Below are 19,149 nucleotides of genomic sequence, written 5' to 3'. Positions count from 1 at the left end.
ATTAGTTCATGGCTTTGACTTGTATGTTTCCCAGTGTTCCTCCAGCATTTCTTATCAGTGACTTATTGACACCCCCCTTAGCTCTTCTGTGTCGCCACGTTTCTACTTTTCCACCTGCAGAGAAACACCTTACTGCTACACTTTTCAATCTCCCACTCAGCAGTCAGGTGGGTGGCACAGCCAGCGTGCGAGCAGGACCCACTCTGACACAGCAGCAGTGTTAGCAGCAGCAGCAGCTGAGCTCCCAGCTCGCCCATGTGCGGCCAGTAGGAGGGGCCATGTGCTGAGGTGTTTGAGAAGGTGATGCCGTAAAAGCGGGCAGTCTGTCGCAAACCAGGTGTTTCTGCGAGGAAGAAGGTGATGTCGTAAAGTGGATGGGAGGGGTGAGGAAGAGAGGAGGTGGGGGGAGGCGGGAGAGACAGGAGGAGGAGGAGGGAGGGAGGTGACTTGCGAGCCGCTGCGTTTCAGACTCAGCGAGAGGATCATGGCGGATGGCCCCAGGTGTAAGCGCAGAAAACAGGCGAACCCGAGGAGGAGCAGCGGTAAGTCCAAACTCCGCCGTAACCGCTGCTGGTCGAGCCAGGCGGGCTGTCGATGAGCTGTCCGCCTCTTCTGGGGACTTTTGGAAGTTAGTTGGAGCACATTTCAGGGAGTTTTGGTTCGTATTAGTGCGTTCATATCCCAGTGTGGTGGTGTACCGTTATACCTGGCTGGCTTCTCTCTCTCCGCCTAGCGGTGCATGGGGCAAACCCGACTGAGTGAACCGTTATCTGCCTGCTAGAATAACCCGAGGAGCGCTTTTAGACTTGTTTGCATTTTCCACTTTGCTCTTTGTTTTTTCCACTTTTTTTTTGGTCAGTTTTGTAACGACGGCAGCACTTGGCGGCAGGTTGCGGGGCTTTCGCATAACAACGTGGCCCGCTGAGCGCAGCTTGTAGTTGAGAGTGTGAGCTTTTAGGGCGAGGTTGTTGCGGTGTTAGTTAGTTTCATGCTAACTTGCTGCTTGCTCGGTCCCCCCTGACGGAGCTAGTGGTCGCACTCCGTTGAAGATAACTTTACTTTATGGGTGTTGTTTTGATGGCCGGATGGTGGATCACGCTGTTGTGGTGGATTCATGGGACTTATTTATTTATTTATTTTTGTGCTGCTCCGGTGATGGCAAAGGCATGGGATGTTTATTTCAAGTCCACTTTACCCCTCCCTGCTCCAACTGCAAGTACACATGCTGTCTTACTTAAGGTAAGCGTGTATATTGTATTGTTTACTCTGCAGAAGTAGGTAGGTTTGCAGAAGAGTTTGTTTTCACGCGTGCATGCATTTTGTCTCCGTTTGAACCAGCGTACCTTTATTCATTTAGCATTTTCTCCTTATTCGGCTTGCTTTTTCTCGATTCCCTCGCAGATTGCTTCAATTACACGTTTTCGACTTTTGCTTCTTTTCCTGGTAAATTCGGGTTTGTTTACACGCCACAATACTGGAAATATATATTGTTTTTGCTGCTTTTTATGTATTAAAAGGAAATAATACGTAATTACCGGTTAGCTGCTTAGTGGTGTTTATACAGGATCGCGGGGATTTATCTCACATATCTCATTATGAAAACGATCTCATTCTTTTTACGAAGTAAAGAAAGTGTAAATAGAGTTTGGCTCCAAAGGACTGTCTAAATTTAACGTTATTACACCCACCTACATCCGGACTCCCTCATTGGCCAGTTCCTTACCTGTACTCTCCCCCTCTTTCGTTGCATCCACCAATAAAAAAAGTAAACCCATAAATATATATATTTTTGGATACCGTTATGAGGCATGGTGTGTCTGTGAGCCGAGGGGCTGGAAAGCACCTTTTTTCCCCCTCCTGCTGACGACACGACGGTGACTCTGCGCGTCTACACGGGAGCCATCATCATCATCACCATCATCATCATCATGTTTACCTGAACGCGGATAACGGGGCTGACCAATGGCCTATAAATAAACACAAATAACACCTGCGGCTCTCGACCGATCACGGAACAGGATCTGCTCGCCGTTTCCTAAAAGCTCTGCGTGTCGTGAGGAGCCAGAAAAACCGCTCCAAATGTCAACTTGTGCAGGTAGACGTGATTATTTAAATATTTATTTCTGGTACTTCTCACCGTGTGCACCATGCCAGCTTCGAATGGTTGCTCGTCTCCCCCTTTTTAAACAACCCCTCTTTATTCTGGCGGTGTTTATGTCATCGACACGTTTTTCTGACCCACTTGAACATGATTTATCCCCCTTTTATGTATTTTTTGTGGGACCGGTTGCCTCGTTTGTTCGAGTGCACCCCACAGCTCTCCGTGTGCGTGTCTGCTCTGGGAAATGAGCGGGGCATAAGGTGGCTATTCTTCCCCTATTCCTCACCATGTGCGATAACAGTGTTGATTATGTGGCTCACCGTCAAAACCTCCCGTGTCCATCCATTGTGCTGATAGTTCGTTATACAATTTCCCGAGCAGCGTACGGAAGGGAATGGCGGTCAGTACCATTACTGCAGTGAAGGCGGGGTTGCTGCTTTTTTTCTGGACCGGAGACAGCCAGGTACGCAAGGTGATGCAACACCTATAAAGGTGTATTTTCACCGATTTTCTCGTGGCGATCTCGGCGTTTAAGCCACGGTTTTTTGATGGGAATGCTTCTTAGCTCCTCATTTCTGTACATCCTCTAAAATTTGAGGTGAAACGAGCCTGTAACGTGAAAGGAGCGCATCCCGGTCCGTGTAATGGGGAGCACAATCAAGATGGCAAAAGGTGTTGTGATTCAGTGCGCAGCGCTTTCATGTGCTGCAGGTGAAACTCATCCGCCTTCTGCCTTTCGGTTCGTTTCCACCCTTCCTCTTTACACGTGCGTGTTTTCTTTTTCGTTTCCTGTTACCTTTTGATCCAGGTGACACACACGATGTTTATCCTCAGCTATCTTTTCGATTTTTAAAAGAGCTGATGTACCAAATATTAGCCTGTGCTAATGTACCATGACCTCCAACCGGTCGTCGTCACCGTGATGTAGCAACCAGCTGCTGATTTAATCAACTACAGTCCCTCAAAAGCTTCTTTCTTTGTCACGTTAAAATGCTCACCTTACCTGATACTCATATAAATGGACCCTTTATAATTAAATAAAGCTGGATTACTTCCTCATTCTTGGTCTTGCAGGTGATAACTCAGGTTGCTTAGGTAATTTTTTTAGATTTTACTCATTAAGGAGGATGACATCTTAATTAGGTATATGCAGATTCATGTTGTGATTAAATGCTTGTATATTTTCCCTATAAACTATCACATATTTACCAAAGATGCTTATTATAATTTCACTAATCTCCAGATAACATTTTCAAGTTGCTGACTTTGTACAATTGGAGTGGTTTATGTTTTTTTATGTTGTGTACATATCAGAAATATATGTGGCATTCTACAGTTATTGCATCAGGTAAGAATGAAAACAGAAGCATGTTTTTGATCGGTCAGATATGTATGTACAGGTTTTTGAGGAAGCAAGGAGATGATACACCTGTCAGATTCTGTCTGGTATGAATGTCCATTAGATGTCACTTACATCAGCAGCTGTAATTATTTGATCGATTGGGTTCTGATTGCTTTATTAAGTCCCCGGTCTACTTTATGTTTGGGAAGACAAGTAGATTTTTAGCATCCGTGCAACTGCTTTGTTATCACTTAGTCTGATTCTAGTGCAGAATCAGAGTAGGACAGAGCATTGTGTGTGACTCAGGTGTACCAAAGCTCCACTGCCACAAGTTTGATGTCTCTGTTTTGCAATAAACAACTGCCAGAAAAGCAGTAAGCTGTAAGTTTGTGTGTGTTTCTGGCACATTAAACAATTTGCCACAGCTTTCCAATCCCATCACTAGCTTGTTAATTTTTTTTTTTAAACGCTGTAGATCAGCAAATGCTTAACAATGATAACAATCTGTCAATTTTTGGTAAAGCACACAGTCTCTATACTACTGCAGCCCTATTGCTGTGCTCCACAAACAGTAGAGAGAGAACCTAGATTAAGCTTAAAAAGCAAAAGCAGTCATTTCAGATGCTGGAAATAGAGGCTGTTTACTTTTTATTAATAATATAACCTAATCAACTAAAAGAATATGAGAATGGTTCTTCGATTAATTTTCTGTCAGTAGAACAATCAGGTAATTGTTTATAGCTCTGCTCCTAACAACTCACATTTGCCTGGGTCTTGTCTGTCTTGTTCCCTTTAATTAAGTTTTTATAATGAATCATAACACATTTTACAGTTACACGTTAGGATGACTGAAATCACTGATAGCTGTATTGTACATTATTAGCCTAATATCTGCTTTGTTTATGTTTTAAGGGCCCATTTACGCCTTCATTTGTCTTCCTCTTGCTCGAAATCTCCAGTTTGATTTTTTGCATTTCTTTACTTTGGACAATTAGGTTTTACTGAACCAGAGCGCTTAGCAAAAACATTAGCAGATCGTTATCAGATGGAGCAGGTAATCTGTCACTGATGGAAGTCAAGTTGGCGATGATAGCGATCTGCTTCCAGGCCTTGTAATTTAAGCTAATCATTGACTGTGGTCTTTGCTGCAGTGCCTCCTCTGGAGCTAGTTAGGAGCCAAAAGATAAAAAAAGGACATAATTTGATTTGTCTTTTGGCTCATATTATTTATGTATGAGCAGCACAGAATGTCAGGTTTAACATCTTCACGTCTGCTTTTTGTCATTTTCTGGAGTTGTGCCTTCATCCATTAATAACAAGCCACATGGCAGTTTGCTTGAAAGAGCACGGGGTCTCATTTCCACTTGTCTCTGTGCTGTGATATTGTGCCACCCAACTTCAAATAGCATTGTTCTCGCCTATCTAAACAAACTAAACCCAACCTGTCTGGTTTTAATGATAGCTGGCAGAGAGCTGGCCTTCCTCTGCCTCTCAACATAAATGATTTTCCACCAGGCATCAGCAACTGTGAACATGTCAATGCAAAAGCCAAGCAAAGACCTCCAGTAACCCTCATTTTTTTCCAAGATGAAGTTAATCTGTTCATTTAGTGCACATAAAACATATATACTATTTTTTAAGTATATGATACAGATGCAGGAAAAAGAGCTCAAGCTAAAGTGTGAAGTTGTTTTTGCCATGCTAACTGTCTGCAGTACAACTGTAAATGGCAGGTGTGTGCCCTCCATGTGCCCTGCCTGTTGCTGCTGCTGCTTTGGTCACGGCTTCATCATCCAGCGCCTTTAAAGTGCTGCACTCTCAGCTGGGCTGTAATCTAACACTGCAATTTAGGGACTACAGGAATGTAGCCTGGTGTTAACATACCTTGACAGGATAAACACAGCGGCCTACTCCCAGGCTTGGATACTCATACTGTACGTAAAAGCGAGCCAGGACTCTGCCGTCACCACCGTCTGTACTCTGGAAGTGAGAGTTGTTCTTGGAGTGATTGCTGATGGGGTTGTTTTTGTTTAGGTTGCCATTTTGATTTCAGCTGTACCTCTAGAATTGATGTTGCGCTAATGCAAATATTCTTAGTCATAATCAATATTTAACTGGCAGATGCGCATTTGGAGAAATGACATGCAGCATTGCCAGTAGAATCAATGGTGCTGCAGTGACAGACAGCTTTCAGTGACTCTTCTCAGTGACTGCTCTTTAATATCAGGTCAACAAAACAGACTTTTCTTGGTGTGAATCAGTGAATGCTGGGCCTCTTTGATCAGGCTGCTGTTGTTTGATGTGTGGATGAATGGCATTTTCCTTCTCCCTCGTATTTATGAGCACTCCTCTCTAGTTGCCATGTTGCACTGTTAATGTCTTGCATGTTGTACCACCAAGCTTCACCTTATTGTGAAAGGACCATAGCTGCTATTTAATTGAGCTTATTATCTGAAATCACTGCTTGATATTTCACTGTGCAGGACTGTATTTTTGGTGCAAAGCAACACAGAATAGCTGCACACACACTTTTGTTACAGGAAGATGGGTTGCATATAAAAGTGGCAGCCTGGTTAATAGGCCTCTGTTATCTTTATATCTGAACTATATTCTTGAGGTCACCCTCAGGTGCTCCAGTTGCAGCTGTCTTTCACACAGTCCCACAGAGTCATGTGAGGCCTCAGAGGTAATGCTGAACATTTATTTGCAAGCTAACTGGCTGTTACACTCATTAGATTAGCTGGGTATCAAATGATTGACGTTATAATGGCTTATAATTGCATTTAGCAAATGGAATTACACAAAATCCAAGTTGTTTCTGTAATGCAACCCTGTATTTTTATCTGGACATGCTCCAGCCAATGCAGTTGTTGCATGTAAGGCTATTATTTTTAATATTACTTGAGTGTTATGTGAACACTTACTCGCACAGCCGCCTCTGCTATTTGTGAGGGAGATGAGCGCTTCAGAGGGAAGTGGTCTGACTGGTATTAGAAGTGGTTGTGGTCAACATTAGCTGTTAATTGATCTATGGCCAGTGATCATTGAAGTTACTTTCTCCTTGTGCTAAAAAGCCTGAAGCTGTGTGTGTGTGTGTGTGTTTCCTTTGCACAAATGGGGCTATGGAATGACAAAGCACTACAGGATGTCTTTAGCCGCTGAGCTTTAGCCCCTCCCTATCGCTTTTTATGGTCCGGAGGGGGAGGTGCATCAGGGCTAACTGATGCTGCTGCTGTGACTAATTGAGCTCTGTGTGTGTGTGCATTGTGTATTGTGGGGATGTTAGCATCAAGGTGGGAAGCTGCTACTTTCCTCCAGGCTTTGCATGACAACACAGACTTGCTTGTTTGGATTTACATGCATTAACAAAGTGCCTGTGAGGGAACATCAGCGGTTCCCGCTGAATGCTGTTGCTTCAATTAGATGACGTGTGCTGATAAAGGCACCTTGACAGATCAGGCACGGAAAGTGAAGGCAGCCGACTCAGTGTGGCCTAATCGAGGCGTGTGCATTAGATTTGAACGGCTGTTTAAGCTTTTAAGCTTTCTGAATTGTACAGTGTTTCTGTAGTGCTAGCTTTAAATCAGATAAAAGAGTCAGAGAGTTTATTAGGTTGAAGTTTGTATGGTGTGTCTGTTGGTAACAAATGTAAACATCAAAGTTAAATGTGAACACGTAGATGAGTTTATCACAGTCAGCAGGAGGAAACACAAATCACATCATGAAGGACAAAAAAAGCTGCCAAATCATGTGGGGTTACCATCTTTGGTGAACCTTTCTGAACAAGAGAGCTGCTGAACGTAGCTCTTTCTATGAATCGGTAAATATAAAACAATCAAACAACAACAAAAAAGCTAACACAGTCAGGGATTTGATAGCTATACTGTCAGTTTGCTTCATTTCAAGTCACTGTTACAATTATTGCTTTGGTTGTATTCATGTTTTATGCACATTAAAAAGCTGATCAGATACTATATTCGAACGAATGGCCCAAACAAGGAAAGTACTGGAAAGCTGATAGTTTTTAATGCTGTCTATCCGTGATCAGGTTAATAAAACACGAGTCCTTTTTGATAGATATCCAGCAGTGACTCATGTGCTCCACTTAGATTTGTGAAGTCAACACAGAAATCTGTTGAAGTAGCGCACCACGACCTTATCGGAAAGCAGAGCAGCTTCTCCACCTTTCAGCGGACGTTATTACCTCATCCTCTACATTTGTGTGTGACCGACATAAGAAACATTTTCTTTTGTAGCAGCTTCTTTTGATGCGTCGCATTCATGTAGCCTTACTGTACATGTGTGAAGGCTCTGAGGTAAACCCAATATAGCAGCAACAATCACAATCGACTTATTAGCTGTGCTGGCTTGACAGACGACTAAAAACATGACCCAGCCCAGCCGTGCCTGTTGTCATGCAGGTGTGAGCGCTTTGCCCCTGTAGCTCGTGAACACTCAACGTGAGACTTATTTTTAGTCAAGGTGAAAAGGAAATGGTGCGGCGCCCTCTGATTTAACATGAAACTGAGAGCAACTAATTGTGTCATTCAGGCTGCAAAGAGCAGAGTTGTCTAAATAAAGAAAAAAAAAAGAAAAAAAGATGCAGGCAAATTCTGTGTCCTTCACGGCGAGGTCAGAGGTCAGTGGAGCAGCCCTCAAGCTGTGTTATAGCAGACGGCGTATGCTGAGAGAAACTGGCAGCAGCGACCAGAATGAGGATGCTCAGAGTTTCGGTGTTAATTTCTTTCTGTTCTGCATGAAGATTACAAGGAAGTAGTCAAAGAAAAGGCTGTGAAAACTAAACTGTGCCTGTTTACTAACGTCATTTTGAAAGAGCTCGCTTTAAAATGTGATTTTGTAGGTGTCCATCATCAGTGCCACGGCGTTTCTGCATTAGCACTAAATAATACCTTCGTTCTGTTAGTTGCTACTGTAAAAGCTTCATTTACTTTAGCAGATTCTATATTCCTTTCAGTCATCCTGTGCTCCATGCTGCTGAAATCTTATCTCAAAACCCTCTCTGAGAAACAGTATTGATGATAATGTGCTGAGGAGGCTTTTATATTGAGACATTTGAAAAAGCAAGAGTGTAGTCATTATTCTTCCCAGAAAACAAAATGTTTTGAGAGGCACCAGAAAGCTCATTTTCTGCCGTGTCATATTAAAATAAGATTATAGTTAGGCCAAATCCTTCTGACTTTATAGCGCCGTTACAAATCGATGTTTTGAAGACAAAGTTTGCTCTCTGCCACCTACGCTCTAAACAAAGCCAAATGTGGAACCAGAACTGAAAATTACCTCCAGCGCCACCAGTGCATAAAATCTCGGAGGAACTGCCAAACTTCTTACAGGTGGTCTAACCCGTTTTCACAATTAACACGCTTTGCTGTTGCCTTTTTTTTGTTCCCTTTCTGCCACCTGAATATTCATGCATTCGAGAGGTTCCCCTAGCAGCTAAGACTTTAATCTTTACGGTGGGAGGGAGGCCGATCTTCTGCTGCTGCTGACCACAGCCTTAAAATAATGCATACGCGTTCATTTATAAGAGCGCTTTAATGCACTCAGATATTTAATGCATTAACTCTTTTGTGAGATTTTGTGGGTTATGTTTGTGTGTATGTGTGTGTGTGCAGGCAAGTGTGTTCAAAAGAAAGAGTCCCATTCAAAGTCCTGGGAGAGGGGGAGCACTTGTTTCGCACTCAGCCGGTGGGAAACTCCTCTCCTTCTCCTTTGGCGGTGGTACAATTTGCATACCCTGCCATCCTCCATTCTCTTTTCTTCTTCTGCCGGCGGAAAAGGAGAACAGAGGAAATCAGTGAACGCCGCCTCCAGGCAAAGTGCCGACCCGCAGGCGAGGGCGCCGTACAGTAGAGATTAAGCTGATTTGTAATTTTTTGCGTGTGCTGGTCACTGAAGTGGAGTGCCACCTGCCTGTGATAGGCTATACTCGCTTTGATTTACTGTTTAAAATTGGGACACTTCTCAAAGGTAAACCAAAAAGCGACAGGTGAGGGGAGGCTGGTGCAAAAAATGCACGCAGAGCTGAGAGCAGAGTAAAAGTGGAAATGAATAAACTAAAGTGCAGTAAAGTGCACAGCAGTGGAATCATTAAAAAAATAAGTTCACTTCTGACCTCCACATTTGACACAATACAGAACTAAAGAGTTTTTCTTCTCTTACTACCACTGAGTCATAGCAGCAAGCTGAGCTGTAGTGACTGTTTGAGTAATGAGCTGGTCAGCTGACTAAACATTAGACATACACCAATGAGTCAGGTTTTGTAATGCCAGATTTGCATTATGTATCTCCGCTCCAGAAGTGGAAAAAACCTTTCAGACACCATATTCTTTAGTTTGAATCTGAAATGTGCTTCCCTTTGTGTTTCTTTGCTTATTTGAGAGCAAATGTGAGTATTTTTTTACTTTCTGTCTGACGTCACTGTGATTAATTCCATTTCTGTTTTCATTCTTCATAGTAAGCCACTTCCATCCAAACCAAAAAAAGAAAACAATATAAAAAAAATAACTGTAGGAGTAGATGGGCGACATCCTGGCAGCGCTTCTGGTCTCAGGAGACATAAATCCAGAGCAGTGGACAGGTGGGTTAGGAATGGCCCGACTCATTAAAGACACTCCTGAGACTCAGAGGAGTGTCCCAGCAGTCCTGCTGTGCTGCTGCTGGGACTGGAAGAAAGATTGGAGAAGAGAAAGGCAAAGCTGAGCGATTTATTCTCACCTTTCACACTGCTGCTTGATTTTAGATCTTAGATCTTAGAAATATAGGCCTAAGTCTCCGGTGTTGACTCATAATTTTGAGTCTTCTTGTAGAAATGGGTGTTTTTAGGCTTATTGATTATAACACATGTCTGCTCGATCAACAGAAAGTTAATTGGAAACTAAACGACTCATATTTGTTTTCTTTTTGGAACAAAAATGCATTTGACAGTTTAGACTTCTCAAATCCAGAATGAAAATGTCTCTTTTTTTGTCATTTAATCTGAAAAGGCTTTGGTTTTGATCTGTTGTTGGGACAAAAGAAGCTGCTTGCAGGACACATCTTTCATTGGTTGTGTTGCCTGTAGTTTTTGTGGTTAAGCTAGTCTTTATTGTGGGGTTCACTCCCTTCCTTCACTTGCCACATAGGAGGCATAGAAGCTGAATAAGTTAGGAGAGAACAGAGGATTTGATTAGAGATGTGGATTGTGAACTCTGTCTCTCATCTGTTCCGTATCCCGTAGGCTTGATTTGCTGTCCGTGGAGCCAGCAGGATGATGTATGAAGCTTGTGAAAGCGAACACCAGAAGGTGGAACGCACCTCGCTTGCGCACACGATCTGAAAGTCTATTCAAATCTATTAGACTGTCATTGTAGATTTAGATTAGTTTGTTGATGCAGGAGAACATTAAGCGCCGTTCTTTTTAAATTATGCAAGCAAATTCACAGTCGAAAGAAAGAGAGAGCTGGAGTGGCTGAAAGAAAGGGAGTGTTGTTATTGAATTACAGGTGATGGCTGCTAATTGGGCCCTCCAGAGATTGTGTGTGTGTGTATGTGTGAGGCTCTAGGGATGGAGGGTTGATGAAGCTGTTAGGGTAAAGTGCGGGGCCCCTGTGTGCTCCCTGAATGCTGTGCTTGAGAGTCTGTCCCGTCCCTGCGGAGGAGTGCTAATGGAGGCCACACAGCCCTCATGAATTACTCCCAGACTGGAAGGATGAAGGGCCGATGGAGCTGGAGGTGACGCTGCCGTAATTGAGGTGGCTTGCTGCGTGAGAAGATCGCACGGGTTTTGATGGGCTGTAGGCAAGAAGCAACACGTTTGTACCGAAGCTGTGACAATAACCACATTAGCACTCTACAGTGGTTCTTGGCAGGGTGTCAGCGCTATCTGAAAGTCATACTCTGCAAGCATTTTATTTGAATATGTGTTTTCGCTGCCGTTATTGAATCACGCCATGATAGCGACTCCAGCCTATGGCGACTCTGTGACAGTTTTGCACAGATTTGGATTCTATTCCTGGCAGTAGCAGTGTTTGTGTCTTAATCTCCAAGTGCTTTGTGACAAATATAATTGAGGAATTTAATGAGCTTCCTCTCGTCACGCAGGCACACTGTAATTCCACACTCTTGGTCCACAGCTGCTATTTTTTTGTGCTACTTTGAAGCCTTGGGGAGCTCGGTGTGGTGTCACATGAAGCAGCTAGCCACCTCCAGACGTTTCTGGTAAGAGCGACCCTTCCCTGGCTCGTCAGAGCAAAAGAAGAACTGTCATCACCAGGTGTAGTCCAAAACTGGGATTCATCTGGAGGAGGAGACTAAGTTATATCGAAGATCCAAATAAAAGCAAGGGGATTTTCCACTAGCATACCAATTGTGGTAGTCATCGTTTTAACGGACTGATGAAAAAACAAAAAATTTAAAAAATGCAAAAATGACTCATCGAATGGTTGATAAATGTGCAAAATATTTCCTGGTTCGACCTTCTGGGATAGAAGTGAGTAAAAATACTTTCAAATATATATATTTAGGGTTTAGGATTGAAGGTTGTCAGCAAAGACACTTTTTAACATTAAGGGGCTTTTTTGATCAGCTTAACCAGTAGTAACTCTCTCCAGATGCAATCAGTTAAATTCAATTGATTTATATAGCGCTAAATCACAACAACATTTGTGTCAAGGCGCATTATATTGTAAGGTAAGGATCTTAATTTTGCAGTGATTGGACCCCTCAGGAGCAGAAATGAGCGCTACAGGAATGAACAGAGAATAAACATGAATATCTTCGTGCAGCATCCATACTTGATGAGGACATTTGGCGATAGTAGTTTTTAATCAAACGGCGCTTATAGTGTGATTTTGTGTCCCTCATTTGTGTCCCAGGCAGTAGCAGCTGAAATGTTTTGTATTTCATATCCTCGTGTAGATGTAGAGCTGAAACAATTTGTTCATCAGGTGGTTAACATGGAGCATATTCAGCTGCTCAGCTGTGAGGCTTTTGTTTGTTTCACAGGATATTCATTTTTGACATTTTATTGATCAAATTGATTCAGAAATTCAGCAGCAGCTGTTGTCTAGTTTCATGGTTGAATATTAATTCATAAAAAACTACAGGTCATTGGAGTAAAACTTGAGTAAAAATCGTCTCCTTCCTGTTTTTACTGCTTTTATTCTTTTCTGGATTTATGGTTATTTCCCGTTCGCTTTGTTTTTTTGGTGACCATTCGGGATATATAGGACACACAGTCTTCTCCGTTGCCGCTGAGAACGCTGCTGTGCTTACGCACTTATATTTCTGTTGATCAAAGCAGTTCTGGTGTCAGTGTTGCTGTTGCAGCGTGATTGCTGAGGTGTCAGCTGTTGAGTTGACAAGAGGTGGAGAGTGGAGCAACGACAGCGCAGGCTTTCTCATCTTTTTGTTTGCGTGTTTGTGTTGCTGTCTCTCTGTGGGATTTTGGCTTGCTTTGCGTTCACATAAGAAGACACGCTTGAGAAGGCCACCTTCATTGGCTTTAGAGTCTATATGTACAGTGCGCTCTGTGTGCAAACATTAAAAAATGGCTTTGAAGATGGAAGCTGTTAGCCATAAACATACATGTAGGTGTGATTTTGTGGGGTGTTTGCTTATAAAAATGTGTCACTGTAGCAGGACCTCTGTGTCCTCCCAGTGTTTCCCCTCTAATTTTGCTGCAGTATATATTGGGCTCATTGCATAAAACTGTAGTGAGCCTAGGATTATTTTGCAGCGGTGTCTTAATGCTGAGGTAAGGTGCTGGGAAGCTGTAACCTTTACACCTGTTGATCATGTGCTGTGAAGTATAAAAATCAGATGTCAAACCACAAAAGCATTCAGAATAGGTTGCAGTTTATACGAACACTATTAATGTCTATCAAAAGTGACAGTTTTAGGTGGAAAATGAGGCAATATTTAGTTTTTGGATCAAGTTTTTTTTCCATTAAATTTAAAATTTTAAAATTAATCTTAAAAATAGGCCATATTGCTTCAGATTAGCTCGTTTGGGTCCATATATATGTCCATAGATATGTACACTGTGTCCAGTTATTAGTCCAGTGAATGAGGTGGGAGGATTTATATTGTCAAGCAGTTGTGTGGGAAAGCAGTGCACCATTACAGGAATACTTGCCCCTGTAAAGCCTGAACTATGAATTAATTACCAGAAAATTCACATTTTTTGAAACTACAGTGTTTATTGAACCTTCTGAATAAAAAAAAAATGTATATATAATATCAATTTACATATGTGAGTTTTAACTTGTATCAACTTTTGCTGCATCTGGCGATTTTAAAAGTAAGTAGTTTTACATTGCATTAATCCATTAAATATTCCTATTGAAGTATCAGTAACAATCTTTCTTACTCTGGCAAAGATATTCTTGAAAAGTCACTTGTGGGTCACTGACTGACAGCAGCCATTTTGGATGACTCAATAAAAGAGCCTCTGCATGAATTACTGATCCCTGGTGGATTATCTGTGCACTGCATGTGTGTGATTGTGGGAATCAGGTTTTTCAGGAAAAAAGAAAATCATGCAGATAAAAAATGTAGAGGTCTCAATAACTCACATATCAAGGTTGATGCACTTGTTACAGGATTCAAATGTATGTTCCCGTCTTGCTCTAGTAAAAGCAGTATGTTGGGATGGCTCCACATCAGTGTAGACTTTAGGGAGACTCTCCCGCTGTTAAGAGAAGAGAGGTTATTTCCCATTTCCAGCATGAAGAGCAAGTAACACAGCCTCTACCAGCCAGAGGACATCTGATGGTGGTTAACCTCCTTCATTCCAACCCTAACAAAAGTGACAATAGGTAAATAATATACTTTTGCTAACTTGAGAGTAGAGCAGGGCGATATGACCAAAAATATTTATCACGATATACATTTGAAAATTTGCGATAACAATATAACTGACGATATAATTGACACTAGACAAAATACTTTACAACTCCACAACTTTATTAGTGCAAAAAACCCCATCAATGTATTTTCACTTAAACAAGCAGCTGTTTTTTTATGTGCATTAAAGTTATATAAAAATGTAACAGTGCAAATTCCTCGCTGACAGTTTAACCAAAAGGCATTTCCAGTGGAAACTGGCCGACATATCCTCAGCATAACCATGTATAATATCCACAAAACCTAAAAAGAGGTTATACACACACAATACGGTAATATTATGTTGAAGCACAGTACGTATCACTCTGCGAGGTGATACGTACTGTCGGAGCCGTAATGCTCCGACAATCCATCAAGCGGTGTTGCTTCGTAGCTTAGCAAAGTCGTACTGAAACATTTGACAGATTTTCGAGCGCCGTGTACATAAAATCGTTTCCAGGTCAGTAAACACAACCAGAGTTCATACATAAGGCACACGGGATTATAAGGGGCACTGTCGATTTTCAGAAAAATCAAAGGATTGATTTTAAGTGTGCCGTATTTTCCAAACAACACGGTAATAACGACGGCCCGCTAGCATGCTCTACCAAAAATAGTGCTTTGTTGTGTATCTGACGGACGAAAGCTAAACCAGCTCCACCACTGAAGCTGCAGCATTTTTACAAACCAATTCTGGTTCATCCGTTTCATTTAACGATCCGCTTTTGCTCTTCTCATTCTGCTTCACCGCCATGTGCGTATGTAAACATAGGCAGTGCGCATGCGCGTTTTACCCGTATTCTATCGCGATATTTCATTTTCCTATCGCTGCCCAAAAATTACACCGGTATTACCGTGAACGGTATGATATAGCCCAGCCCTACTTGAGAGTTGTTTTGTTTAAGAAAATCATTTTAAAAATTCTCCCAAAGCATGGCGAGCTGCTGGGCTTGAACAGAAACTGTGCTTTAAATGATGGGTTTCCTCATACAGACTGTTACGGGAATATCAAACTGACGATAGAAACCAAGCAAAATAAGTCGACACCTCCGGATTAGCTGCTGGCTTTTGGAAACTCAGCCCCTCTAGTCAATGGGTAAAAAGTTTAATTTCCTGCTTTCATCATGTACGAAACTTAAGCACAAGTCTGTCTGAGCTGCAGTTTTTCTTTTTGGGTTAGAGGTACGAGAGATTTAGCACAGGTGCAGCTCAGAGGCTGCAGCTTTCACGTCTTGACTTGATTTCATCCACACGGTTTGTTTTTCCTCTCTAGTCTCATGCAGCAGCCATCTTAATGTGAGCTCAGAGGTGCTTTGAGTTAATCTCACCAACCTTCAGTTAGTCTGCCTTCTCTAATTTGAAGAGGCAGAAAAGCCTTAAGACAAGCCCAAATACCACTTTTATAGGAAGCCATTATTAGTTTATTCTATTGAGCTTCATTATCTTTACAATGCTTAAATATATTTATATGTGTATTTTACTTTTACTCTGACAAAACAACAGTTCAGATGTGTCATCGTGTTCACTGATAAATGTTAAGTCGGTTTTTCAGGGATTAAAGATTGAAAAATTATCGGCAGATTAATAAAAATTATTACTTTAAACACTGGTTTCATTTTCGGCTGGATGATGATTTGACTTGAAAAACGCTGCTCCATTGAAAAAGGGAAAACAGTTTCTGTCACACTGCTTTCTCTCAGACTGAATCCACGTGAAGACTTGTTCTGTTTTTATTTGTGTACATAAAACCCTCAGATTCGTCAAGCAACCGAGCACCGAAATGCATCCAAACAACAGCTAAAAACAAGCGGAAACAAGGAAACTGAAGGATTTGCCGCCAGTGAACGTGTATGTGTGCTTTTGTGTGTGCGTGTGTGTGTACCCTTCCCAGCATGGCAGGTGTGCCTAGGCTTCAGCGCCATTACAAGTCTCATAAATACCACCTGACACCGTTACAGCAGGCAGGCTTCGATATAAAACTCTCCTCCTGTGGCGTGCAGCCCTTCAGCGCAATTATATTATACCACACTTCAGGGGAAGAAAGCTAGACTCCTGCCCAGTACCTCTTAACAGACCGAGCTGGTCTGAGTAAACATGCTTTCTCTCAAGTAGAGTCTTCGGACTGTTTTTTCCCCTCATTTCTTTAAAATGGCCTCATGAATTCATTAAACTTGACTTTTTAAAACAGGATACTTCTTGAATTTGCAGTGTCCCGTGCCACACTTTCTTATTTTTAACTCCAACCCTGTCCAAAACACATACTTAACTTTACTGCACACACTTCCAGAAGCACTGTGTGTAAATCCCATTCAGCCATGCTGGAAATCAACACTGTGCAGGCCTAGGTGTTTGGAATTTTTAAGTCTCTGAATCCATAAATTGTTAAAGAAATTCAAGTACATTATCAGTCAGAAGGTGTTATAATTCTAAATATTTGTCTGGCATTCGCTTTACGCAGCTCCATCTCTGCACTGTTTGTTGCTCTGCTACCTCGCCTGGATGGCATTTCAGTCGAATGGCGTTCTGAATGCGCTTGACATTTTGTTAAACTGCGTTCGGAAGGTCCTGCCTGTCCCTGTGTTTTCCTTCCCCTCCTCCCTGCATTGTGCGACTGGGTAAACAGGCAGGCACTCACGCACGCACACACAAACCTCACGCGTGTATCCTCACACACTACCTATACATCTGGGGAGTTTGCTTTGTGCGGCTGCAAGCTGAGGATTATGCCTTTGTCTTTACTGCCTACCACGCACGGAACAGCTTTGAGTTGTTTATTTTTGATGTTTTCCCTAAACACACCTGTAAAAGAAAAGTAGGGTAGCATCTCATTATGCTCTCCAAACAAAGCAGTATTTTCCACAGGCTATACAGGGAGGATCACTGCTCAGTCCTTCCTGTGTTCAGACATTAGCTGCAAATCGTAGGCAGAACTAAGTTTTAAAGCACCAAATTCGACTTATTGATCTGCTTGTGTGTACAATAATAGATCATCTAAGACACTTGAAATGTTCTCAGACAGTGCTGTGAGAACTGAGCCTTTCGAATTTACACTAAACACACACAATTGGAAACACTTTAATAAAGTACTTCCCATTCCATCTCCCTCCATCCGAGAGGTTCAGCTGAACTTGAAATCTAACAGTGGAAAGCATATGGGTGTCGTTGCCTCGCTTGATTTTACTAACACTCAAACATGAAGCTGTCCTCAGCAGTGCCAGCTTCTCTGGTGCCTGGGCACAGTCTCATCTCCCAGCTTGACGCGCCCCTCGCTGACAGCCGTTCAAACAGAGCTAGCTAACCGTCCGGCATCCAGACGGCAGCGGCTGGTCTTCATTTAGTTTGGACAGAACTCCCATGCCAGGCGAGGCTACGTGCCAGATTGCTGCCTGCAGAGCTTGCAATGGCTGCTGCCAACCCCTGACATACAGTAGATGGGCGGTGTTGTGCTGGCTGTGCCAAAAATACTCCGGGCTGATTAAGTAATATGATGTAAGATGGTGGGATGGTGTGAAGCAGCCTGCTGGATGTGAAAGATGGAGATATGGTTAGTAGGGAACGGATGATGGAGCTGGAGCTGCGTCCATTCTCCATCTGCACTGATTATGAGATTAGGCTGCCGACTAGATACACCGACCCATTCACCAGGGCTTAATCTGCGAGGAAGGTGGGACTGTGCAATAACACAGATGGACTAGTACAGTAGCTAAAGTGAAAATGCTTTGCTAGATGATATTTATATTATATTTTATATTGAAAATGTTCAAATTCAAATCTGTAAGAGTGGTTGTAGTTTGCAAAACAGGGTCTAGCCTGTTTAATAATCACATTTAAGTAAAGATCAAAACTGCTTTTTTCCCCCCCAATGTACAGATGTTTAAAATGGTAAATGGCCTGTATTTGTATAGCGCTTTTCTAGTCCCTAAGGACCCCAAAGCGCTTTACACAACCTGTCATCCACCCATTCACACACACATTCACATGTTTAACTACACATTTAATCCCTGAGATATCTCATATAAAAATAATTGGTGCCGTCATTTGTTTGTCTGTCAGAGCAGCTCTGACTGGTGTTTACAGCACCGTGTGCAGCATACGTAGAAGAATAGTATCACTGTTGAAGTCGAGTAAACTTTTTCACGGTAGGGTGATAACTAGTTGGGGGAGTTAATAAAAAGTGAACTCAGCATTTTCCATTTGCAACAAACCCCTGAATTAGCCAACTGCATGCTGATTAAGACTATCAGTAAATATATCAGGGGGAAAAAAAAGATTTGGATTACCCTCCAAATATCCAGTAACAGTTGAACAAAGAAACAGGAACAGTGCACATTAATCAGCAGAACCGTAAAACTGCCTGTGTTAGCCAAATGCCTCATTTTCAACGCTTGTCCCCTGGCCAGATGTTAACCTAGCCATTTTAACAACCTCCTTATGTTACTTTACACTTAAGGAATTGGTACGAAGCTAAACAAGCTCATTTCTCATCGAGAAGACTGGTTGCACGCTTATTCCAAAGCAAACATTTTGAGTGATGTTACCTTAACGTTGACCTTCATTTGCCCAGATATCTGAGGGCAGCGGTGTGATCCAAGAATATTTCTGACATGACAGCAATAGCCATGTGTGCTTCGGCATGCTTACCCTGAAGCTGAGGCCAGTCCCACACAATGACTGTCTCAGTGTTAATCTGGGCGCTTAGTTTAGCATAGCTTAGCCTAGTGAAGCACAGCACGGATACAGAAATTGCTTGCGGCAATACACCCCTCTACCCTAAAGGCTAGCTCTCACAGAGACACAGCTAAACACACAGATGTCATGTTTG

The 19,149-nt window shown here is 42.4% G+C and overlaps 1 protein-coding gene across 2 annotated transcripts in view; it reads left to right on the top strand.

The window, feature by feature from the left end:
* The first annotated feature begins 386 nt into the window (after positions 1–386).
* LOC102798007 (zinc finger E-box-binding homeobox 1-like) overlaps positions 387–19,149 on the top strand; it is a 75,387-nt gene continuing 56,624 nt past the window's right edge. The window contains exon 1 of one of the 2 annotated variants that reach the window (XM_006807766.2): positions 387–542. In XM_006807766.2, coding sequence (XP_006807829.2) covers positions 485–542 — 58 coding nt within the window. In that variant the 5' untranslated portion in view covers positions 387–484. Of the gene's footprint in view, positions 543–1,614; positions 2,096–19,149 lie in introns of those variants that run through there. The other variant, XM_006807767.3, reaches the window with a different exon arrangement.

Source organism: Neolamprologus brichardi, chromosome 18 (assembly GCF_056152115.1).
Source record: "Neolamprologus brichardi isolate AB-2024 chromosome 18, ASM5615211v1, whole genome shotgun sequence".
Classification (NCBI taxonomy): domain Eukaryota; kingdom Metazoa; phylum Chordata; class Actinopteri; order Cichliformes; family Cichlidae; genus Neolamprologus; species Neolamprologus brichardi.
This window is presented reverse-complemented; position numbering and strand designations above follow the sequence as displayed.